The 26595-nt window shown below is 44.3% G+C and overlaps 1 protein-coding gene across 1 annotated transcript in view; it reads left to right on the top strand.

The window, feature by feature from the left end:
* Positions 1 to 26595, top strand: part of LOC126299302 (single-minded homolog 1-like) — a 496270-nt gene that overhangs the window by 411520 nt on the left and 58155 nt on the right. Inside the window, exons 5-6 of the mRNA XM_049991100.1 lie at positions 6819 to 6908; positions 24041 to 24155. Coding sequence (XP_049847057.1) covers positions 6819 to 6908; positions 24041 to 24155 — 205 coding nt within the window. The remainder of the gene's footprint in view (positions 1 to 6818; positions 6909 to 24040; positions 24156 to 26595) is intronic.

The following is a 26595-nucleotide window of genomic DNA, read 5'->3' as shown; positions in this document are numbered from 1 at the left end:
TACCCAATTCCCGCCTCAGTTACACGATTCATAAACAGTTCGAAAATTTTCGCTTGCTTTCACATGATACGCAGATAGCTGGGGGTACACATATTCCGTCGCGGCGGAGGTGGGGGGAGGGAGGGGGGACAGAGTGGCGACAAGAAGGACGCCCGGTCACCGCTGAAAATTAACCGTGCCGAATCCGTAAATAATCATGCCGACCCTTTGTCGATGCGGAACAAAAGCACAAGAAAATGAAAGTTATCTGAGACAAAGTAATTAAAAATACTTACGATAATACATAAAATGCTGAAACACGTAATGGGGTAACAAAAACAAATTATAATTTCAGTTTTGTACCCTGTAGCGATTTTACATAAGGCAAATAATGTAAGTTAACGGTTTGCGTGTGCGTGAATGTCTGGGCAGCTTAAATGTCTGGGCAATGAAGGAGGCGCCTTCAAGTAAGAGAAGCAGAACAACACACAGTATTTATGTAAATTCCGACGGCACAGGTTCAAATAGCTCTGAGCATTATGGGACTTAACATCGGAGGTCATCAGTCCCCTAGAACTTAGAACTTCTTAAACCTAACCAACCTAAGGACATCACACACATCCATGCCCGAGGCAGGATTCGAACCTGCGACCGTAGCAGTCGCGCGGTTCCGGACTGAAGCGCCTAGAACCGTTCGGCCACCTCGGGCGGTGACGGCATAGGAAACTGGGATTAAATTCCTGAAACGTGTCATGCTATGCATGAAAAATGTAATTGTTGTAGCATCTATTAATCTGATCATTATCGATACAGTTGAAAGATTCTGAAGAAAGACGTTACACTTCAATGAAATTAGAAATAAATGAATTACGTTATGCATAAAGGGGAAATTTTCTTCAGTTCTTTTGGCTGTTATGCGCTCATCGAAATTTATAATGAGCCACAAAAACCACAATTTCGTGTACCGTTTATTACCCTCTACATTTGCTTTAAGCGCGATCGGTGCTCTTAAATCGCACGCATGTTCTGCATAGATAGAAACGAAGCGTTGATGGACGCGATTTTGCGGATAAATGAGACGGTGATTAAATCTCGCTGATGGCGAGTACCATTGTCCGCTTGCGTGAGAGGTGCACAATGACTTCCTCTACTCAGCACCTTATCCTAAGACAGGGCGCAGCGGCTTCTGCTGCCATCTTGGCCTTCGTTCTTCGTTCGCAGGAGAGCTTGACATCATTATTGTAAATACTTAACGCCAGAATGCACTAAAAAAAGAAACTAACTTTCAAGAAAACGCGCTTTTGACGACATTTCACAACTTTTTATTTCGCATGGCCTATATTTCTGCTTCCAAGTTCATTTTCTAGTCTTACAACTTTCTGTATATGTAAATAATGTATTGTCGTGCACTACCGAAAAAAGAATTTACTACTACTAAAGTAATGTTGTGGTAATTCTGTACACTTCGAGATATTAGAGTGTACAACGAATAAGTAAATTGATGATACGAGACATTTGTGGTGTAATGTCTGATATTGTTAGGTGTAATAATGTTGTTTAGTGACTCACTGCACCACAGATAGTAGACTAGGATCTGGCTGCGCGAGATTCGCCGAGCGGTCTGAGGCGCTACAGGCATGGACTGTGCGGTTGGTCCCGGCGGAGGTTCGAGTCCTCCCTCGGGCATGGGTGTGTGTGTTTGTTCTTACGATAATTTAGGTTAAGTAGTGTGTAAGCTTATGGACTGATGACCTTAGCGGTTAAGTCCCATAAGATTTCACACTCATTTGAACATTTTGACTTAGAATCTGTTCAACTACAAATACATGCAATCCCCTATGACTAAAAGTGGAATGACTAAGTTTACGTGTAATAAGCGTGGCTCATCTTGTGTGAGAAGGCCGGGAAGATCTGTCTGCATCAGACTGAAGAGAGAGTTTATATCCTGGAAACTCCTGAAAGCGGACTCCAATTTTGCGCATCGTTATTCAGAAACTATAGATATTCCATTAATGTCGAAATCTGGCATTAAGGAAAGAGGGAACATATACTTCAAAGGAATTAAAGGAGATCCTAGTTGATCTCTCTCTCTACCTCTCACCCCCCCCCCCCGGTCTCCCTCCCTCTCTCTCTGTCTCTCTTGCTCTTTTTCTATCTGGCTCTACTGCCTCCCCCCCATCACCCCCCCCCCCCTCCGCCCCGCCCACTGCCACCATCCTTAAGCCGCCGAGTGAAGGAGTTTCATACGTTGTACCACAACGCCGTCGTTGAACACTGTCAAAATCTCTGCAAAACCGTAACAACCGATTGTAGATTTAATAGCACTCCACAGTAAATATGGTACGGATATATACAGAGATAAACTACAGATTTAGCCCCTAATCTGCGTTAGATATTTCAGCATCACTGGCACCTATATGCATTAAACTTCTTTGGTGTTTACCGTCAAATCTCACTTAGTTTCTTTGCTGCTGGTGAATTATATGCTTTGTAGTCCACCAGAAGTAGTGGTCTATTATCACATGGGTGTTCAAGTGCAGTTGTCTGGGCATATCGGTCGTAGGTCTTTTTTCTTTTTTTGCGTAAGTACAATATCTCGGCCAGGAAGTGCTGCTAGAAAGCAAAGAAAAATTCTCTCAGATTATTCAAATAAGCAAGCCTGTTGGATCGGATGTTCCAGTTTTACGGCGAAGAACAAAATGTACCGGCCGGCCGGTGTGGCCGAGCGTTTCTAGGCGCTACAGTCGCAGGTTCGGATCCTGCCTCGGGCATGGATGTGTGTGATGTCCTTAGGTTAGTTAGTTTTAAGTAGTTATAAGGTCTAGGGGACTGATGATCTCAGAAGTTAAGTCCCATAGTGCTCAGAGCCATTTGAACCAAAATGTACCGTTTCAGAATTAGTGAAAAAAAAGAAGACAGAATCAATTCAAACTCAGGCGTGATCCGGACATTGATATGCTGATCTGAAAATAGGTTCTCCTTCATTTCCTATTTGTTTTGCTCATAGATTCCATTATCCGAATAGCAGGAGATGCAACAGCAATTGATGAAATTGATGCTACATTACCCAAACCTGTAAATGCGTTTAGTGCGTAAAATCAAGCGTCGTAAACAAGGAGACGCTTCGTCAACAAAGTTAACATCAGTAGTTACAAATTCTCGGTTGTTATTATATCACACATGTATTTGGAGCTTGTACGTTTGGTGTAATTCGTTTTCAGACTTTATTTATTTTTCCTGTTCAGGGAGATGTAAGATTCATGAAGAACATTTGTAACGCTGTAATGTCAGGAGACAATGATTTATACGAGGGTTATTCGGAAAGTAAGGAACGATCGGTCACGAGATGGAAACCACAGTGAAAATCCGATGAAGTTTTGCACAGGTGTCTCTAGTATGCCCGTCGATCGCATTATGTCGTTCTTTTTAGTTATGAGCACACAGGGAGCACATAAAGATACCTAGAACAATAGTGTCTCCCGCCAACTACGAGAGCCTGGTGAGAAATTTCACCTGAAGCTAGGCAGCCAACATTACGTAACTGTCGTACGGTTTCTTCTCCAAGACAATTCTCAGCCGCATTCTGCAGGGGCAATGAAGATGCTCCTGCATTGTTTTCAGTGTTTGATTATCCACAATACAGTCTCCCTCTGAGTTTCATCACTGCGCACATGAACCGCTGGCTATGGAGACAACATTTTGGTACAGACAACGAGCTGTAGGCCTGTGTAGAGAATGATCAGAAAGCACTGGTGGCTGCCTTCAATAACGGGGGTATTGGAAAGTTGGTGCAACGCTGTGACAAACGTCGGATCGGCGACTATGGAGATAAGTAGCTGTAAGTTGTAGCTAACTATTTCAAATAAAACAGTTTTGATTTTCACTGTGGTTTCCATTTCGCTACCTATTCTTCCTTAGTTCCTGAATAGCCCTCGTACATTCTGCAATTGTGCATCACTTCACTCAAGGCACACACTTGTTTGAGCATGTTTTGAAACGTACAAACAAATGAGCGCCTTGAGTGACGTGACGTGCAGCTACAGGTTGCATAAATCCACGTTTTCTGACATTAAATCATTAAAAATGTTCTTCGTGGATCCTTCGGAGCCTACATTTCGTATAACCTCACTTACGAGCAGAAGTAACTGATTTTTTAAAACGAACGCATCTGATGATCGTCGTGCGGCATGCGAAATACATCGCGTGACTTAATAAAACACGAAAATTGCGCACTGAAAACGTTATTGTTCATACTTTCTGTTCGTTGAATACAGCCATGTCCACAACTGCAAAATACGGACAAAACTATGTTTGGAATCGTTTGTTCAAACGTGCCAGTACTGGTGGCAAAAATTACAAATGAGCTATACAAGTTCTCTTTAAGCAGAAAGTGACATTAACATGTGCAAGAGCATCCACTACTTAACTTAGAGCGAAATATATGTTTGTATTTTTCTTATGTGAAGTGATCCATTGCCTATCAAAATTTGTGTTGTCACTTATTGTTAGTGAGATACATGCTGCAAATGCAGCCAGTAAGACATTAAATTCTGAGTTTTCAGGAAGATTATCTACTCTTCTTTGGGCTACATTTAGCCTGTTTTAACAACAGAGATACGTGTACAAAGTGATAGAGAATGTGTTTCCTGGCTTATAAATTTTCAGCAGGGTAATCATAGTAAAGGTACAAGGTACACGAAATACTTTTGGAACAGTAATACCCTGATACCATCTGCAGTTACAAAACCAGGAGAGAAATAGTAAAATATTTGTCTAATTTTATCATGGTGGACAATAGGATAATGCAGGTACGCTAAGTTCTAAACTCCAAAATCAGAGTTTTACATGTGAGTAGTATAGAGATCACTGACAAGAAGGCATGAAATAGCGTTTGGAGCTCCAAATTTGAGCCGTGAGAAATAAAAAAATCTAAGACAAAGCTAAAAGTATGTTTGATTTTGACAATTATGCTTCACCATTAAATTACAGGCATGCCAATTAAATCCATCCAGTTATTTCCATTTTTGAAACTGGTTTTCCTAAAGAAAGGCAAATCCCATAACTAGTGCTTGCTTGTTGGTTACTTTGATACAAACGCTGTCTTGAAGTACGTATTTACAGACATGGAAACTGTATCTCGTAATAATAGATGCATTTATTGCTCAACATTTGTCTGCGACGTTCTTGTTCCTATTTGACAATTGCGAAAACTTTTCCTTATTTATTCAGATTGAACAGTAATTCTTGGTATTGGGAAACTTCATAAATTGCTATTGTTGACAAATAAAGCAATTAACAAGAGCCATATGATGCACTTACAGTGTAATGCACTGTGTTTCAAACAAAACTCCATAATATGCGATGCTCATCGTGGCCGATCTTACCTTACGTTACATTGGTTAAACTGTGTTTGTCTTCCCTAAGTATAAATCAGTTCTTTTTTTCGTTCTTATTACTTATTTATTTATTGAGACTTCCTTAATACAGAAATTTCTCCCTAACGTAACAATACACTCGAAATTTGTTAGATGAGTATCTCATACATATTAAACACTACCTTCTCAAGATGTTCCTCCAAGTACTTCGTTCTTAGTCATCCTGCTTTTCTGCACCAGATGTTTTCATTGTCTTCTGTACATTTTGAAGCCAGGTAGTCATCGCTCGTCCTCTTCTTCTTCTTCTTCTTCTTCTTCTTCTTCTTCTTTTCCTTCTCTTCTCAGTTTCTCCACCCCAGAATCGGTTTTGGTGTTCCTGTTTCCTCCATCGTTCTTACATATCTCTTTCGATCCATAGCATCACATATTCCTTCTTCCACTTCCATTATCTTTTTCACTTAATAGTTCCTTCCGAGGTCTTTCCTTGAAATTCTTGCTGATTTTGTCTAGAAATTCGTCTCTTATATTTTCAGCTTCTTTAAATGTCTCTGACTAGTTGTCTAGCTCTCTGGTCGCTTCAGGACTATGCTCTCTAGTACTGACTTGAATATGATTCTTTTTGTTCTGTTCATCACATTTCTATTCCATAAGATTTAATTGGGCATACCAGTAACCTTGCTTCAATTATTTTAATAATTTCCAAATTTGAATTTCCCACTTTTTCTGTAGTGTAGGTCTACATCAAGTAGAAAAATTGTTGTCCATTTTTTCCGCTCTATGTACGGTTTTTTTGTTCCTATGTAAATAAAAAATGCTTATGTGTCAGATGCCAATTATGACTAGACATCAAAAACTTATTTAACCTGTTCAGCATCTTCTTCCTTCAATGTAATTGCCTGTTCAGTATCACCTAAATCAACTGACATACGATTTAAACCAAACAGTTAATCATGTCGACCGTTTTACATACAAACATGGAGAAATAATAAGAATGTTACAAGACCTGTAACCTTAAACATATTTTTGTCTTCATGCCACATCGTTTTTTCATACTACTCCCTCTTCTGTCCCACTTTTATCAGATTGCCTTACCAAGAAAATGTTACCAGGAACCCACGGCACCATCATCCTCACAGAGTAACAAACTTAGTACATTACCAACGTGTTCTCAAGCTCTAAATAACCTTTTTTGTTATTGTAAAGTATTTAATGCATTTTAAGTTGTTTTTATCCAAGGGCAGAAGAGCGGTAACATGGCGCGTGCCAGCCCTCCCCGACTGGGGAAATGTAAATAATTGATAACAGAAAAGGATATTATATGAAGCGAGTACGTGTAAAAGTAGCTGTAGCGCTGATCGCTTGTAGAAGTAGAGCTGGTGCGCACTGCTCGGAGCCGACGTGCTGCAGTGGAGGCGCGAGGTGTGGTGTGTTGGCATGTTCCTAGCTGGCCATCCCTGTTCCCAGACCCTGGATGGCTTCATCTTCGTGGTGGCGCCCGACGGCAAGATCATGTACATCTCCGAGACGGCGTCCGTGCACCTCGGCCTCTCCCAGGTAGGAGTGTATGCGACTATCCGCACTTTAATCTACCATAAATATAGCAGCAATCTTCTCAATCCGACAGGAGGAAATGCATGTAACTTAGAGTTATGAACATAGAAATTTCGTTGATGTTAACAATTCAAACAAGAATCTGTTTAATGTGCCAAATCCCTCTTTGTATCTGACCTACCTCGTTTCTTTCTCCCATATGGAATCCAAATCCCCAACTTCTTTGGCCATCTTATATCACCCATTCGTTTTAAATGGCAGTACCGTAATAACCTCTTGCTTTCGATAGCTTCAAAGGGGTATACTTTAATTTCCATACTTTTTCTGATTTTTTTCTCCTTTCCGGTGTCTAACCTTCAGATTCCAGCTCTTCCCCTTCAGTAATTCATGGATAGAAATTTATCTATTTTCGTCTTCCTTATTTCCCAAACTTCTATAATATATACGCATACTTTCTACTATTGTTTTGTGTATAATCTATTAGTTCTACTTCTGGTCTTATTACTCTAAATGGCTGAGTTTTACTCTGGAACAACGTGTTTTCCTTATTTTTATAATCTTCCACACTCCATCCAGTCTCAGGTGTAGTTATACCTAGATATTTAGAAGAAGAACAAAATTTAATACCAAAATTCCCAGGATCTGAATCATCCTGTTCTCGCTACCCACTGTCATATAATTAGACTTACTTGCGTTTAATTTAAACCCTGTTTTCTGTGTTGTTCGAACAGGTTCCTAGGCATATAACAAGAGCAGTCACTATATTAAGACCTAATGACTTAGTCATCGGAGACTTTCTTTTCGTTTTTATAGTTTGATGCCCTCATCCTGAGGGGCGGGGGTGAAATGGCAGCGGTACAGTTGGAGCACTTCAGCGAAAAGCTTTTAAAATATAATGATCGTTTTAAAACATTTCAAAGATAAAATATTTGCAATTTTTTTAAAATCTTTGAAACAGACGGCTGCACATCGATGAAGTTAAGAATGGTCTGTTTTATTTTTAAAAAAGCGTTGATGGAATTTTTGGTAATCAAAGTGAAGCATTTCACAGCAGTCCACTAAAAGCACTGGGAGAGCATAATTTGGGAATGAGGGCGGTTAGTGGCACTGCAGTGGTGTGTGGTGTGTGGTGATGTTTGATGTGGCTGAGTGGCTGAGGAGAGCCATGCGGCCTGGTACAGGTGTGGCTAGGATGGAGATTAGGAAGGACAGCATCGGGAAGAAGTAAGGAATCCTGATGTGAGACGGGTTTCTGTGGGTGAATTACATCTTATAAATGTCAGACAACTTACATGGCACAAACGCTCTCTTCTCCATGGGTTAGTGCACCTTTTGACGATGTATCAGGTTTTTTGTGGTTTTCCGAACTTCATAAAAACCATGCCCGAGTGATTCTAACAACCTTCTTCAATCGAGGTACTGCATGAGCTTAGCCATCTGATACGAACTCGATGGAAGTGGAGTGCTAAACTCTAGGTGTCCTTGTATATACTCAGAACATGAGCTAACAAAGGTCGCCTGAGTGGTGTGGTGACTAGCGCTGCTGGCTTCTGGTGCGAAGCTCCCGGGTTCGGTTCCCTGTTAGTAGCTCAGGGGACAGATCTGAAAAGGGACCATTGAGCCCTGTGAGGCTAAATAAATAGCGTTGAAGCAAATAGCATATTAGTATGCGATTCAGAGTGCCGTAGTAGACGCAAAGGGTGATGCTGTGTTCCTTGACTTCCGGAAGGCATTCGATAGAGATACGCAGTGTCACTTAGTGAGCAAAGTACGATCTTACCGAATATCGGACCAGATTTTCTATTGGATTCAGGATATCCTTGCGCATAGAACTCAACACGTCGCTCTTAACGCTGCAGAATCGACAAACGTGAAAGTAATTTCTAGAGTATGCAAAGGCAGTGTTACAGGACCGTCGCTGTATACATTTTGTATTAATGATGTAGTGGATAATGGTTTAGTTCCCGTGAGACTTTCCGTGGACGATGCTGTTATCTATAGGAACGCTGCAACGTTAGAAGACTACATGGAAATGTAGGAAGACTTGCATAATATCGACGATCATTGCAGGGATTTGTAATCGACTTTGAATATAAGTAAATGTAACGTGTTGCACATAAATAGGCGGTGAGACCACCTACTGCTCTATTACACTATTGGCAACCAAATCACTGGAAACGGTAACTACCGTAACATACGTAGGAGTAACCATCCGGAGCGAACTGAAGTGAGAATACCCCACATGAAACTAATTTCTGGAAAATCACGTGACAAGCTGAGATTCTTTGGGAGAATCTCAAGGAAATGTAATTCACCCTCGAAATAAGTGGCTTATAAAACATTCGTTCGACCAATTACTGAGTATTGTTCATTAGTCTGGGATCCTTACTAAGTACGATTAATAGAAGACACAAAGAAGACCCAACGAAGAACAGTGCATTGCGTTACGGGATCGTTTACACAGCCCGAGGATGTTAACGAGATGCTAGAGAACTATAGTATCAGACGCTATAAAAAGCGCGGTGTCACGGAGCGGTTTACTGTTGAAATATAGAGATCGTACGACCCAAAAAGAATCGGGCAACATACTACATTCTTGCAAATACATCTTGCGAAATGATCACGACGAGAAAGTCATTGGATCTCGATCTCATGCGTAGTTTTACCGACAATCATTCTTTCTACGCGCCAGTCATGAACAGATCAGCAAAGAGAACAGCCACTGTGGTTCGACCCAACGTAAGGTGGCTTGCGCAGTGTAGATGTACACGTATATGAAGACATAAATACGTAGCATGTGCCAATCGCACACGGCACTTTGCTATATTGACATACACGCACTTGTTTCTGGCGAATAGCTGACGTAACTAATGTTGTGCCGGAATGGGTTGCTGCAACGCTCGAACTATGCAGTAGCAACTGAGGAAAAGGAAAGTAGCTTGATGAAAGTTGTCAATAGTTTGTCGACTACCTCTTTAATTGTATCTTTCTTCACGCATGTGTAGATGGTCTGTACTTAAAGCAATGCTTCACAATTCGTTGTATCTACTCGGGCTACTGTCTCCCTTCGTGTTCTATCCATGGATTATTTGTAGTGGGGAAACCAACTGATTGCACTAATATAAAATTAAATGCTCTGATCACTATCAGTTTATCAATCTGGTCTTTGACTGCTATTTGAGCAGGCCCCAAAGGAGTCAATAAGATGCAAATTTACGTTTCAAAGTACGTAATTTTCAGTGAAATGGAAACATGTGTCGAATACTGTTAGAGAAAATTGCTTTTGGATGAATGTTAGAGTGACTAGTTATTTACATTAACAGAAATTTCAACGTTCTTTATTTCTCCAATAACTGCAGGTGGGAGTATTGATGTTGCAGTTTTACAATTGGTCGAGAACGAGGTAATTGCTAATGAAGTACGTGTTCGAATATGACGCATGCTAACAGATTAATCGCATATGAAATGACGAATCCAAATCTGTTTGTTGACGGATTGATAAACGAATCACAGCGCTTACGACTAAATATCCTGCATATCGACATCGCATCTCATAAATATGGATTGCTGCAAATACAGAAGCAGCAGAATGTGCACTACTCGAAACTTGCAGAGTGATAGCAACGTCACTTGATACAGATGCAGCGTTTTGCAGTACAGTCATTTCGGTTTACAGCAGTTTTCTGTAAAAGGTACGGAATTTCTATTTCCTGTACACGTCACAGAGGTAAATGACACTCGTCAAGTGTATTATCCCTGTTTACTATATTTTTAACGAAATCTCAGTTACTTTTTTTTAATACAGAAAGAGCACATTAATCAAAGTAACTGGCCCCGCCGCCATACGATTACTTCCTGTATGAGTCTTTTACTTCTAAGTAATGTTTAGGAACTATGTGAAGAAGACTCCCCTTGTGTTAACAGAGCGATATCAAGCTCATTATTTCAATCAGAAAATGGACAGTCACTTGAGGTGCAGTACGTTCATACCATCATTGCTTCATGTTCTATTTTTACTTCTTTTTCGAAGAGGAGAATAATACAGGCTTTAAGAGGTGCATAGTAATATTCTTCGCTATTTAGGACACGTATAAGAATATCTAGTTCAATTTCCCCCGTATGCAACGCGGCGCTCTATGCTCGGTATCCGCTTCTGTTGGGCGGGCGGAATGTAGGTAGCGTTCGCCTGTCAAGTATGTAATATGCACGACTTCCCGCCGCAAAGGGAAGCATAAACTGTTTGTTGACACGTCCGTAGAAACCTATTGCCCCTTCTCTGTTAATCAGTTTATTCACACCACGTTATCTTCCAACAACTTTCAGGTAACAAGGACCTCTTGATTTATGCCTTCTTTTTGGATTGCCTTATAGGAACCTAAACACTTGGAACAGCGCTTCATCGTAGTGGTACGAGAGAACACAGACCGCATAACAGGACGAACTAGTGAGCGAACCATCGTGTAGATAGTGTTTTGCTACTACATCTGGCGTTTAAGATGTACAACATACGCGAAGACCGTCCTGACAATATGCGCTCCCATTACCCAGCTCACACGTGAGGACATAGACATGGTCTAGAGTCTAGACTATTGTTCACTAGTCCGGTTGTTGTGTTACGTGGGCTTAATGGTACATTTTTGACAGGTGTAGGATGACGTCGCAACTCCCGTTACTCACCAATCAACAACTCGGCACCTGCAGTTAGCTGTGCACGTTTACGTTTTAAAAGTTTAGAAACTGGGTGTTTGTAGCCTTTGAGGTAGTCTCCAGCAAAACGAGATGAAACGTTAGGATCAAAAATAAGCCTTAGTTCACGGCCTAATTCCCATAAAACCATTGCCACTAAGGATATAATTCAGGTGCTCAAAAATGTTCAAATGTGTGTGGATTCCTAAGGGACCAAACTGCTCAGATCATCGGTTACTAGACTTACACACTATTTGGTCTAACTTAAACAACGTATGCTAAGAACACCACACACACACACACCCATGCCCGAGGGAGGGCTCGAACCTCTGGCGGAAGGGGCTGTGCAGTGCGTGACATGGCACCTCAAACCGCGCTGCCACTCCGAGCGGTAATCCAGGTGCCCTTCGTTGGATGTGTGACATCGCACAAAGTCATCAAAGCGAAACTCCCAGCACACAGTGATCCGCATGGCTGAAACTGTGCTACGTGTCTGGTCGTTTGTTTAATGTGGTCACACTAAATCTGCGTTTACATCTCAAATGTCATTTTTTTCTCTTCCATGTTCCCTTCGCGAATTCCGTGTGGAAAGACTGACTGTCGATAAATTTCCGTTCGAGCTCTAATTTCTCCGATTTTCTCGTCGTGGTCAATTCGCGAAACGTATGTGGGCTGAAGTAATATGTTGGTCGAATATTCTTGGAAGATACGCTCTCGGAACGTCAATACCAAATATCCACGATACACAACGCCTCTCTTGTAGCTTCTGCCCCTGGAATTTGTTGAGCGTCTCCGTAACGCTCTCTCGCCAACTAAACGAGCCCGCTACGAAACACCCCACTCTTAGTTGGATCTTCCCCATAGCTTCTATTAAGCCAAATTGCTAAGGGTCCCACACTGATGAACAATACTCGAGAATTTCTTGAATATGTTTTTTGTAAGCCACTGCTACATCGACGTCTATACTCCGAAAGCCACACTACGGCATCTGGCACTGTGTCCTTCGTACACCACTGCCACTTCCCCTTTCTCCTGTTCCAGTCATGAATAGCACGAGGGTGGATGATTGGTGGTAAGCCTCCATGTGAACTTGAATTTATCTAAACTTGCCTTCACTGTCTTATGACGAGGAATCTTTAGAGGAAAGCAATATATTGGTTGACTGTTCAAGGAAAGTACATTCACCGGATTTTAATAGTAAATCACTCCGTGATGCCCAGTGTCCCTCTTGTAACATATACCACTGGAGTTCACTGGCGCTTTCGCGCTTACTAAACGAGCCTGTGCCGAAACGTGGTGCTCTCTGGATCTTCATTATTTCTTCAAACGATTCTATCCGGCAACGGTCGTAGACTGACGACCAATTCTCAAGTATCGGCCGAAGATGGGTTTTATGAGCTACCGCGTTAGTGGGTGTGCTATAATAACCTGAGGACTCTTCTAATGTATCTAGGTTTGACATCTGCATCTCCTACCGTTAGTTTTTTGTGATCGTCGCTCTTTAAATCGCTGCGTGCCGTAACGCCCAGATACTACATGGATATGACTGCTCTGTGATTTTCCGATAATCGAGTTATCCTATTTATGAGTAGTACATTACATTTGTTTATGCTAAGCGTCAACTACCAATTCTTGCACCAAGCATAGATCCTTCCCATATCTTCCTGCATTTTCTGCCTTTGAGACATGACTGATACTAAAGCATCATCCGCGAATAGCACCATGGAGGGTTTCCGGTCGAAGGAGTTGCTGCGCGTATATGTAACGTAATACGACTCCGATGCGGGAACACAGTATGGTTTTTTCCACCGTGTGCAAACTCTAGGGATTGATCGACGAGAGGATTCGGAACAAAAAAGGTCTAATGAAGTTATGTCCGGAATTGCATGGTTTCCAAGACCGTTTATTCAATCACACATACTCACAGCACTGCAGTCTAAAGGCGCTGCACCATGCAGCCACAGGTACAGTATGATCTGAAAATGGTTTCCGTACGCCTCAACCCACGCGTGTACGCACCGTAACGTGTTCTGTCTCACACGTTCACATCGGCCAGGCTGCATCAGAACAGTGTTCATGGTAGCATAAATACTTTGCTCCAGTGTCTCCACATCTGGAATAGGCTCTGCATACACGATACTTTTGAGATGGTCCCATAACCAGAAGTAGCACAGTTGACATCCAGTGAACGAGCAGGCCGTGCAACTGGATCCCTCGTCCGATACATTGACCAGGGAAGACATGATTGAGATGCGTCCGGGTGTTAACTGCGAAATGGGCCGGAGCACCATCTTGTAACAGCCACATAACCTTTCGAATCATCAGTGGCACTTCTTCCAGCAGAGGAGGCAAAGTCACGGGCAAGAAACGCCGATATTTCCGGCCTGTTAGGCGACGTGGAAGGAAGACTGGTCTCAAAATACAACCGCAATTATCTCGGCCCACACATTTGTGCTGCACCGATGCTGATGATTCGTTGTCACCACACCGTGTGGTTTCTGCATACTATCCCACAGACGACTGTTATGAAAGCTGAAGATACCACTCCGCGTAAAGGTGGCTTCATCTGTCAATAGGATGGATGACACAAATCCCGGAATCGTGGTTGCCTGGTGAAAAAAACAGTGACAAAACTGCTCCATATTTGGAAAGTCTGTCGCTAGTAAGACCTGCACACGCTGTAAGTGACAAGGGTAGTAACAATTGTCATGGAGAATGTTCCGCTCGGTCGTCTGGCTTACCCTGTACTGGCGAGCCAATTGCCTGGTACTGACACGGCGGTAGCCTTCTACAGTGTTAATCACATTTTCTTCCAAGTCTTGTGTCCGAACATTTGGGGTACGGCCTTAATGATTTCCTGCTTCCTGAAACGACCATTTCTCAGACAAACGGCGAAACACTGTTGCAGACCTTGTATGCTGTAGTTGCTGTCGGCGCGGATAGGTCTCCTGATACAATGTTGGTGCCCGTCGCTCTTTGCTATTTGCCTTTCCGTAAATAAACACTATGTCGGCAAGCTCTTTATTCGAATACGGAACTATTGTGTACAACGCTGTATCATATCCACTACAAGGTGACTCAGCAGGAGAAATAAATCGGACACAAGATTACCAATGACAATGACAGGAGAGGGCGCTAGGTCATGACGTATGAGGAACAGTACCACCCTCTAGGAGGAAACCATGCATACTGTAACTATGGCTGGATGGTTCAGCGAGTATTAGACGGAAGTCTCTGTAACAATGTATGATTGATTCAATGGTCTCTGTCATAAAAACAATGTATTTCCGGACACACTTTCATAGGCATCGCTCAATCCCTAGTGTGTACACTGTGGAAAACATCACCCTGTATAAGCACGGACATGTAGGCGAGGGATTAGTTTGGTATTCGTGTCTTTCCGACGTGCTTGCGGTAAATGTGGAGACGTGAAATATGGCGACGTTATTACCAATTGCGTTCAAACAGGACCAACATGCTGTTATTCTTTAATTGGCTGCTCAGGACAAACACCGATAGACACCCATCGTGGAATGAAGAATGTTTCTGGGGCAGCATGTCTGTCGAAAACCACTGTTTGTGAATGTTGCGCCAAGGGGTGCTGCTGCTTAATGGTAACGCACGTCCCCATACCGCAGATAACGTAAAGCAGAAGTTACACCAAATCAAGTGGGAGACACTCGAGCACCCGCCCTGTGGTCTTGATCTCTTTCCATACTGTTATCACGCCTTCGGTCGCTTAAAAAAGGTCTTGGAGGCTCGAAGATTCCTGTCGGACGAGGCTCTTCAGCAGGCAGTTACGTCCTTCTTCACGCAGCAGGACACGGTGTTTCACGAAACGGGTATCTTCAACCTGGTGCGTCAGTGCAGTAGTTGCCTCAATGCTCACGGTGGTTTTGCCTGACTGGAATAACGATTTTGGACTGCACAGTACCCGAACAGAGACTTCTTGATCGCCCAATATACATATTGTGAGTAGTTGTGGTTCTGTAACATTCCGTTGAGGCACGTCCGAAGTTACCTTTACGTCTGGAGATTTATCTTCGTTAAGAATTACATACTCCGTTCTGTTTGCTAGGAACACTCCGGTCCAGTCACAAACCTTTGCTAATATCCTTTGCGCATGTATTTTGTTCATTAGGCAACAGTACAGAACTCTACTGTACTCCTTTGTTAAGTCAAGGAATGCTGTATCAACTTGGGTGGCAATATCTATTGCCTACTACTGCGTTACATTTACTTACGTTAAGGACCAATTGCCAGAACTTGAAAGATCCTTTTACCAGCTGGATACAGTTCTTGCTAGTGTGCCATTACCATACACAGAGATCCGCAAAGTTGGAAGCCTTCCGAGCCACGCTGCAAGCCATCTGCTCCGTGCCGCGCTGCGAGATGCCCATCGACGTAGGATTCGTTGGGAATAAGAGCGTTTGCTGCGAGGCCAGTTTCCTGTTTCTCCCTGCCGCTTGCCGCTTTTTGAAGGGAATTGCTGTGCTGCCTACAGCGGCAAGTGTATTGAGCGCGGCGGCGAAGATCCGCGCCAGTGGCCATCTTGCCGGCGGGCCGGTCGATACAGCAAGAGCGCCGGTGCTGACTCGCGCCAAGTCAACGCCCGCCGACACCGCCGTCGTGGCGCGCCCGCCTTCGGCGTCATTGTGTTTGCACAGATACAGCAGCTCTCTCGTACAGCTGTCCCTTCAGCCAACAGTCTCCCAAATACGGGCTGTTTCAAAAAGAGCCGTCCCACACCACAAGACTATATCGTCTTGTAAAGTTCAAAACCGCAAAATTATCCATCGGCCTCCGAGGCCGCCTATTCTCACGGTATGTGATTTTTTTTGTGTAGATTTGTGAAATAGTGTACCTATGTGCCTCCTCTTTCAAATCCTGTTGGTGAAATGGGACACGCATACCAACGCCAGTGATTGCAGGAACGCCACTCACGCTCGCAGAAGTATGGAAGGAGTGTGACTAACTTCTGGAAGTTTATCGTCCGTCCCTTGGAGGGTACATTGAACATTTGTGAAAAGGAAATGAAACCATTGATCTTAATCGTAAATTTCTATACAGAGCGCTGCATAGCTTCAATGTATTTAAATAACAAATCATTAAAACACCACATGTATTTATTCATCTACATCTACATTTATACTCCGCAAGTCACCCAACGGTGTGTGGCGGGGGGCACTTTACGTGTCCCTGTCATTACCTCCCTTTCCTGTTCCAGTCGCGTATGGTTCGCGGGAAGAACGACTGCCGAAAAGCCTCCGTGCGTGCTCGAATCTCTCTAATTTTACATTCGTGATCTCCTCGGGAGGTATAAGTAGGGGGAAGCAATATATTCGATACCTTATCCAGAAACGCACCCTCTCGAAACCTGGACAGCAAGCTGGACCGCGATGCACAGCGCCTCTCTTGCAGAGTCTGCCACTTGAGTTTGCTAAACATCTCCGTAACGCTATCACGCTTACCAAATAACCCTGTGACGAAACGCGCCGCTCTTCTTTGGATCTTCTCTATCTCCTCTGTCAACCCGACCTGGTACGGATTCCACACTGATGAGCAATACTCAAGTATAGGCCGAGCGAGTGTTTTGTAAGCCACCTCCTTTGTTGATGGACTACATTTTCTAAGGACTCTCCCAATGAATCTCAACCTGGCACCCGCCTTACCAACAACTAATTTTATATGATCATTCCACTTCAAATCGTTCCGCATGCATACTCCGATATTTTTACAGAGGTAACTGCCACCAGTGTTTGTTCCGCTATCATATAATCATACAATAAAGGATCCATTCAGACGCAACCGGTGTTGGTCAAGTGACAGTCTTCAAGTTCCGGATTAACACTACATCAAGTTAAAGGAAAGTTCCTTGGCGTCAAATTCATGACTGTTTTTAGTTACAACACCTGCACACGTGCATCTATCCAGTCACGTTAATGTGATCTGCCAAAAGCCCGAATAACCACCTTTGGCAACTCTGACCGCTGCGAGACGTACAGGAAGTGAGCCCATGGGGCTCTCGAAGGTATCGACAGGTATGTGGAGCCATACTGTGGCCAGCGGCGCTCTGTTTGTAGGTTGAGGATCCGTGACGTACACAGCCCGATCGAGATGGTCCCGTAGATTTTCGACTGATCTTAAATCCGGGATGTGTAGTGGCCTGGGGACTGCGGTAAACTCATAGTAGTGTTCTTCGAACCACGCAAGTACACAGAGAGCTTCACGACACGTTACATTGTCTTGCTAGTAGATGTCATCTTGCCCAGAAAAAAACCGCATGTAGGGGTGGACATGATTCCCAATGATAGATGCATACTTTTGTCAATCCAGTGAGCCTTTCAGATTGACGAGACCACCCAGGGAATGCCACGAAAACATTCCGCAGACCATAAAGCATCCTCCGTGTTTGCTGTCAGACGTTTCACGCTGAACACGCCAACGGCCACCTGTCTGATGCAGCATAAAACATGATTCATCTGAAAACGCCACCTGTCGCCGCTCACGGGACGTCCGGTTGCGTTACTAGCGCGCAAGTTCTAGCCTTCGTCGCCGATGAACAGCAGTCAGCACGGGTGCGTCAACTAGGCGCGTTCCGCAGAGACCCATACTCAGCAACGTTCGATAAACGGTCGTTGAGGAGACGCTGTTGGTGGACCTCGGTTCATCAAGGCGGTCAGTTGCTCAACAGTTGCGCGTCTATTTGTCGTACACATCTCCACAGCCATCATTCGCCCCTGTCATCTATGATGCCTAACGCACGACAGTTGCCTCAGCGCCATTTTGCCATGCACGGTATACTTCAACTACGGACGCACACGAAAAGTTTACAAACTATCAATTTCTGAAATGCTTACACCCTCGGCCTGAAAGCCAACGATCGTGCCCTTTTCGGACGGCAGATAAATCGCTTCGGCGTCCCCCCGACACGCTTTACATACCCTCCACCGCAATCGTTATCACGTGCCGTCTGTGACGTTGACGTCGAACATAGGCCATGGTAGCATTAATGTGACTGAACGGTGTATTAACTGTGTGTCACAGACGCTGCCCCTAAAAACAATTATGCGTTTGATAGCTAGGAAGCTTCCTTTAACTAGTGTCAGTTCGTGGCTTGCGAATGGTCACTTGATCCAAACTATATAAATAAATGTAAATGTCGCGTGAATAGGGCGTCCCGTCGGGTAGAACGTTAGCCGGGTGTAAGTCTTTCGATGTGACGCCACTTCGGCGACTTGCGCGTCGATGGGGATGAAATTCTGATGATTAGGACAACACAAGATTCAGTCCCTGAACGGAGAAAATCTCCGACCCAGCCGGGAATCGAACCCGGACCGCCGGCCGTGGTGGCAGAGCGGTTCTAGGCGCTACGGGCTGGAACCACGCGACCGCTACGGTCGCAGGTTCGAATCCTGCCTCTGGTATGGATTTGTGCGATGTCCTTAGGGGTTGGTTAGGTTTAAGTAGTTCTAAGTTCTAGGGGACTGATGACCTCAGTAGTTAAGTCCCATAGTGCTCAGAGCCATTTGAACCATTTTTGAACCCGGTCCCTTAGGATTGACATTCTATCGCGCTGACAACTCAGCTACCGGGGGCGGAAACTTGATCTAAACTGATTTTCTGTGAATAAATATAAAGTCCAACAGCTTTCGGTCGTTCCGCGTGCTCTCCATAAAACACGATAAACATGCAGATGTTAGTCACACTTGTCCCATACTTCCGCGAGCATGTCTGCAGTTACTGCAATCATTCCTGTTGTTACGCAGCGTCGCAGTTCAGCCATAGTTACAGGATAAGGAGGTACGCAGACGAAGTCTCCGACAAACCTCCACAAAATAAAAGTCACATACCTTGAGATCTGGCTGCCTTGGAGGCCAATGATGCAACGCGATATTCGTACGTACCTCATAGTCGATCCATCGTATAGGCAACTCAATATTAAAAATGCCCTTATATGCAGGCGCCAGTGCGGTGGTTTATTGCCACTTAATAGGTGTTCAGTGTCGAGAAAAGTCGTCATGTCTGAATTCACTTCTGCAAGAAATTGACGTCAGTGTAATAGGTCTGCAGTTCTGCGCGTCCGTCGTAACACCTTTCATTAAAATTGTAACGACCTATTTTCCAGTGCGATCATCCAGCGACCTTCGGTAAACTGATACAAGAAACGGAAGAGGGCGAACAGTTCTTCCACAAATTCAATATATAAATGTAAAGGGCAACCGTCATTCCCAGTGATCTTTACTCTATCCAGAGATTTTTGAGCTGTTTTTTAGTTCCGCGTCATTGTCCCAACATTTCGACTACAGAATGTAAGATATGTTCTGTGATTTTCTTGGGAAGACGAAGTTTAGAATTTCGGCTTTCATTTTAGCATCTTACGTCATGGAGCCATCGTGGGCAACGAGCAGTTGGACAGACGACATTGTTCCAGTAACTGATTTTTATGTAGGACCAAAACGATTTTAGAGTTTTTGACAACTCAGCAGGAAAGATATTGCTTTAGAATTCACTGAACGCTTCTCGGACTGTGGTATCTACGCCTATTTCGACTAGTTTATAAGCAACAGTTTGTTTATAAGCAACAGTACGACTTCGTTGTTAGCTAACGTTTCCTTCCAAATGTACGTTTATTTAATTGCGTTATCTCAGTTTTGTATAGAACCGCTACATAATATTTTGACGGAGCTGGCTTCAAAAAGGCGTAATGCGTAATAATACTCGAAACTGATGATAGCTTGTTGCATGAAGAGGTGTTCTGTGAGTATAGTTCTTGATTACATTCCGCATTGCACACCTACAGAGTGAAAATTATTTAACCGACGAACCCTGGGAGGTTGCACTGGATACCGAATTAAATATTTTTCTCGAATGTCATATATTCCTGTCAGGGCTTTTTTAAACAAGTAGAGGGAGTTTTCTTCCGATGAAAATTAATTAAACTAACAGATACTGGGAGGTTGCGTAGGACAACGAAAACACTTCTTCTGATGTGTCTTCCTGTGAAGACAGAAAGTAATACAAACAAGTTTTAATCCTTCATTACCAAGAGACAACACACAATTGCAGTAGAGGTTCAAAAACACCTGCATTTACTTGTAAACAGAGGTTACACTGGGGAGTCATGTTCTGTCTAACGCAGTCAAAGATGCAGGAGTGTCCGTAATTTCTACATCTACTGCTACTATCCGGGCAACCAGGTCCTCTTCTGATTCAACAGAGGTTTTTTGAACAAGATTGTACCATCTCCCATCATACCAAAAAGAAAAAAAATCCGGGGTGCGAAGCAGGGAATCAAGTAGACCATGGTACACGACCACCACGGCCAATCCACTCTTCTGGAAATAATCGGTTCAAGAATCGACGCACAGGACGACTGAAATGTGCCGGCGCCCCGTCATGCTGGAGCCATATGCAGTCTTGTAGCGAGTGGCACGTCATCCAGCAGTTCCGGCGAAGAAATTGTAATAATGCCTGTCATTTAACGACCTAGGCAGGAGTTATGGCCCAATTAACAGTCGCCAACAAATCTGCCGACATATTCAGGTAGAACGGCAATTGATGATGGCTCTGAGCACTATGGGACTTAACATCTGTGGTCATCAGTACCCTAGAACTTAGAACTACTTAAACCTAACTAACCTAAGGACATCACATACATCCATGCCCGAGGCAGGATTCGAACCTGCGACCGTAGCAGTCACGCAGTTCCGGACTGAACGCCTTAACCGCGAGACCACCGCGGCCGGCGGCAATTGATGTGCGCGAACAGATGTAGCATGTGGATTAACCTCACTCAAAACATGCGAATTGTGGATTTTGAGGACACCATCACCCCGAACGTTGCTTCATATGTAAACAGTACAGAGGACGGAAATGTAGGGTGCATTTGCCACTGTTCCAGGTACATCTGGTTCTACGTTGTGCACGCGCTGTAGCTGAAATGGATTAACAATTGCTCACGAAGGACGTGTCTTACATTCGTTAGATTCGTCCCCTTGTTCTGCAAAATTGCACGATCGCTGTGAGAGATTACACGCTCTACCAGATTAAAAAATGCTCACAGGTAATTATGAGAGAAAAATGTTTGCTTTGGTTCCAGTGCAACCTCCCGGAGTACGTCGGTTTAAATAATTTTCAGTCTGCATATGCGTCAGATCACAAGTGACGACCTTCTAGCGGTGCGATGTGGCAAGGAATGACAAAGTAAGATACGTATCGAGTTGGGAAAGGTGTAGATAAACTGACGAGAAAAGGAAAAGAAAGAGGAAGATGCGTTTCCTGGGATAAAAGGTGAGACACTTCGGTAAGTCAGCTTAAAGTCGAGCAGGAAGCCAGAGATGGAGCAGCAGTCACATGGGGCTAGGAGGAAGGAAGCCTTGAGGGTTGGAGCAAAAGCTGCACTAATGAGCCGCTCATTACGCGCTCCTGTGTTCGGCTGGCGCGCCACAGGCCGGCTTCATTTACCACCCGCACTCGCTGAAGGAAGATACGTTGCGGCCTTCCCGTGTTCTACACCACCGTCTGTATTCTAAAGTGTGTGGCGGGGGATACTTTTCATTGTACGATATACAGGGCGAACCCGAAAACAGTCCATAAAATTTCGGAGCTTGTTCTGCAATATTTTCTGAGTATTTTGCTACAAGACACCCGTGTCTCCAGTGGTTCGTTACAGAGTAATTTCATCTCGTCTGAAGAAATGAGTGCTATCGACAAGGAATCTCAATTTGAATTCATATTTCTAGATTCCCGTAAACCTTTTGACAGCTGTCCACACAAGGAACTTCTAATCAAATTGCGTGCCTATAGAGTACGGACTCAATTGTGAGAAGTGATGCGAGATTTGTTGTCAGAAAGGCCACAGTGATTAGCAAATGACGGGAAGTCATCTATTGAAACCATCGTTACACACTACAGATCAAAAGTATTCGGACTCCTAACTGTAATGCGATACTGGCAATTAGACGTCACTAGAGGTGGCGTGTGCCAGTATATAAGGAGGCGGAGCGCATTTTGTTGCCAGTAGAGAAGCAGTAACAACACAATGGGTAGGTCAGGAGGGATCATTGACTGCGAACGTGAATGTCACCTGAGAAACAAATTCATCAGGGACGTTTCAACCCTTGTAAAACTGCTCTCGTCGACTGTTCATGATGTGATTGTGAAGTGGAAATGTGGACGAATTACCACAGCTAAACTAAGAGCACGCAGACTTCATGTGCTGATGAACAGGGACTGTCGAGCATTATTGGGGGGCGGGAGGGGGGGGGATGGCTATAAAACTATTGCATCCACTCAGTGGAAGGAATAACTCATGAGTTCCAAAGGGTTACAAATAGTCCAGCTAGCACAATGACTGTGCCTGGCTGTAGTCAATGCTAAGCGACGCTTGAGGCCATGTAAAAAACGACGATACCCTGTGGCAAATCAGTGGCAGGGTTTGGGTTTACGAATGCCCGTGGAAAGTAACCTGCCGTCAGGTGTAGTGCCAACAGTGAAGTGTGGAGGAGGTGATGTTATGTTATGGGGGTGTTTTTCGTAGTTAGTGTATGGTCTCGTTTTGCGGCAACAAAATGCTAAATGAAGAAGAATATGAACACATTTTACAGCATTGTGTAGAACTTACAGTACAGGAACAGTTCGTAGACGATGTTTGTATCAATATGACACTGCACCCTGTCATAAATGGTCTGTGTGCAATAACATTCCCGAAATGGACTGGCTTGTCGAGAGTCCCGATGTGAAGCCAGAGAAGCAGCTTTGTGTTAGAACGTCGACTTCGCTTCAGACTCCAGCGTCTGACGTTACTACCTTCCCTGGTTTCGGCTCTTAAGTAACAATGGGATGGTACCCCTACACAAACACTGAGAAGCCTCACTGAAGGTATTACCTGCAGGGTTCAAGACGTCAGGAAGGCGAATGGTGGACACACCACATTTTAATGTCCACTAATAGTTGTCTGGATACTTTTAACCAGATGGTGTACATTCCCATCGCTTTATATAGCAGGGCGCGTAAGCATATGAAATCGCACACTGTTGTAATTGAAGTAACGTGATTCATATATTTGCTTATGCAGACGTATCTTCGTTCACCTTGGTTGAACCTGTAACAATGTTGTGCTCCTTTTTGATGTGTGTTTCACTTTTTTATGTAGGCAACAATTTCAAATGTACACAAAGTCCTAAACACGTCCTGCGCTTGAAATAAAACGGGTAAGTTGCAGCGTAGGCGCATGGATCGTGTTTTTGAATAAATATTTGGTGCCTGCAAGGCAAATATGATATCACTGCTTATGAGATAATCTTTTGTCTAGGTATTGGAGTGATGCTAATACTGGTAGCTGTAGTTATAGTTGTAGTTACAAGTGTTACGCGAATGACATTGATTATAATCTGGCAGCGCAATTTACATTGGAGTATATATGGTGTTCGTGCGCGATGCTGCAGGTGGAGCTGACGGGCAACAGCATCTACGAGTACATACACCCGGGAGACCACGAGGAGATGACCTCCGTCCTCAGCAGCGCGCAGCCCGTCTTCACGCATAACCCGCTGGTGCACGGTGAGCACACCTTCTCACTCACTAGAAAGTACAGCTGGCGGTTTTTGTGCGTGTGATAGACGCTAGTCGCTTTTTAAATCAATACGTTTTAATTGGACCAATGCAGACTCGTCATCAGACGCAGGTATTACAGGACCTCCTCTTTTTTTATATATACTACTATGGGACTTAACATCTGAGGTCATCAGTTCAGTAGACTTAGAACTACTTAAACCTAACTAACCGAAGGACATCATACACATCCATGCCCGAGGCAGGATTCGAATCTACGACCGTAACAGCAGCGCGGTTCCGGACTAAAGCGCCTAGAACCGCTCGGCCACAGCGGCCTGCACAGGGAATATTCCTTTCCGGAGCACGTACAACTAGATGCTATTGTCGTCGTGATTCAGTACTTCTTATACAACTCCACAAACTATAAAAATATATTTCTCAAACAAGGAAATACAAGAAGCAGAAGATATTAAGTTTTTGGCACTTCGGAGAAATGAAATCAGAATTGGAACTCCGTTTTATAGAGTTAATGGTGGGTCTTCGGTTCACTTATCTTTGCGATGCATACGAGTTTTCGTATACGCGTTTTAAAAACGAAGAATGTAGTTCAGCATGAGTATTTACGTTCACTGGAGACAATCAGATTAAAAAGATAGTATTTTCAGAATACATAATTGTGTTATAAGAACTACACTCCTGGAAATGGAAAAAAGAACACATTGACACCGGTGTGTCAGACCCACCATACTTGCTCCGGACACTGCGAGAGGGCTGTACAAGCAATGATCACACGCACGGTACAGCGCACACACCAGGAACCGCGGTGTTGGCCGTCGAATGGCGCTGGCTGCGCAGCATTTGTTCACCGCCGCCGTCAGTGTCAGCCAGTTTGCCGTGGCATACGGAGCTCCATCACAGTCTTTAACACTGGTAGCATGACGCGACAGCGTGGACGTGAACCGTATGTGCAGTTGACGGACTTTGAGCGAGGGCGTATAGTGGGCATGCGGGAGGCCAGCGGTCGGCGGAAGGTGCACGTGCCCGTCGACCTGGGACCGGACCGCAGCGACGCACGGATGCACGCCAAGACCGTAGGATCCTACGCAGTGCCGTAGGGGAGCGCACCGCCATTTCCCAGCAAATCAGGGACACTGTTGCTCCTGGGGTATCGGCGAGGACCATTCGCAACCGTCTCCATGAAGCTGGGCTACGGTCCCGCACACCGTTAGGCCGTCTTCCGCTCACGCCCCAACATCGTGCAGCCCGCCTCCAGTGGTGTCGCGACAGGCGTGAATGGTCGGACGAATGGAGACGTGTCGTCATCAGCGATGAGATTCGCTTCTGCCTTGGTGCCAATGATGGTCGTATGCGTGTTTGGCGCCGTGCAGGTGAGCGCCACAATCAGGACTGCATACGACCGAGGCACACAGGGCCAACACCCGGCATCATGGTGTGGGGAGCGATCTCCTACACTGGCCATACACCTCTGGTGATCGTCGAGGGGACACTGAATAGTGCACGGTACATCCAAACCGTCATCGAACCCAACGTTCTACCATTCCTAGACCGGCAAGGGAACTTGCTGTTCCAACAGGACAATGCACGTCCGCATGTATCCCGTGCCACCCAACGTGCTCTAGAAGGTGTAAGTCAACTACCCTGGCCAGCAAGATCTCCGGATCTGTCCCCCATTGAGCATGTTTGTGACTGGATGAAGCGTCGTCTCACGCCGTCTGCACGTCCAGCACGAACGCTGGTCCAACTGAGGCGCCAGGTGGAAATGGCATGGCAAGCCGTTCCACAGGACTACATCCAGCATCTCTACGATCGTCTCCATGGGAGAATAGCAGCCTGCATTGCTGCGAAAGGTGGATATACACTGTACTAGTGCCGACATTGTGCATGCTCTGTTGCCTGTGTCTATGTGCCTGTGGTTCTGTCAGTGTGATCATGTGATGTATCTGACCCCAGGAATATGTCAGTAAAGTTTCCCCTTCCTGGGACAATGAATTCACGGTGTTCTTATTTCAATTTCCAAGAGTGTATTTCTGGTGTTAGTTACAGAACATCCTGTACAGACGTTTGGGCAACTCCTTATATTGCAATGAGGAATAGCTTCAGGGAAACACTCAATGTTCTATGTTGTTTTATAATTACAATCAGTAGTAATGTAAAGTCAATTCACTGTATTGAACTTAAATTAAACTGAATATGCATCACTGACTTTCTTCTACTTCCAGACATCACACTTCGTGGGATCCATGGAATACGACTATGGTAATGCAATGTACTCATGACGTGGCATCTTGGTGTCCATGAAAAATTCGTTCCGACAATGTACATTTTAGCCAGCTGACACACACACACATACACACACACACACACACACACACACACACACACACACACACACACACATTACTTAGGAGTACTTAGTTCTATAGTA

Source organism: Schistocerca gregaria, chromosome X, assembly GCF_023897955.1.
Source record: "Schistocerca gregaria isolate iqSchGreg1 chromosome X, iqSchGreg1.2, whole genome shotgun sequence".
NCBI lineage: Eukaryota > Metazoa > Arthropoda > Insecta > Orthoptera > Acrididae > Schistocerca > Schistocerca gregaria.
Note: the sequence above shows the minus strand (reverse complement) of the source record. Positions and strands in the feature narration are given on the sequence as shown.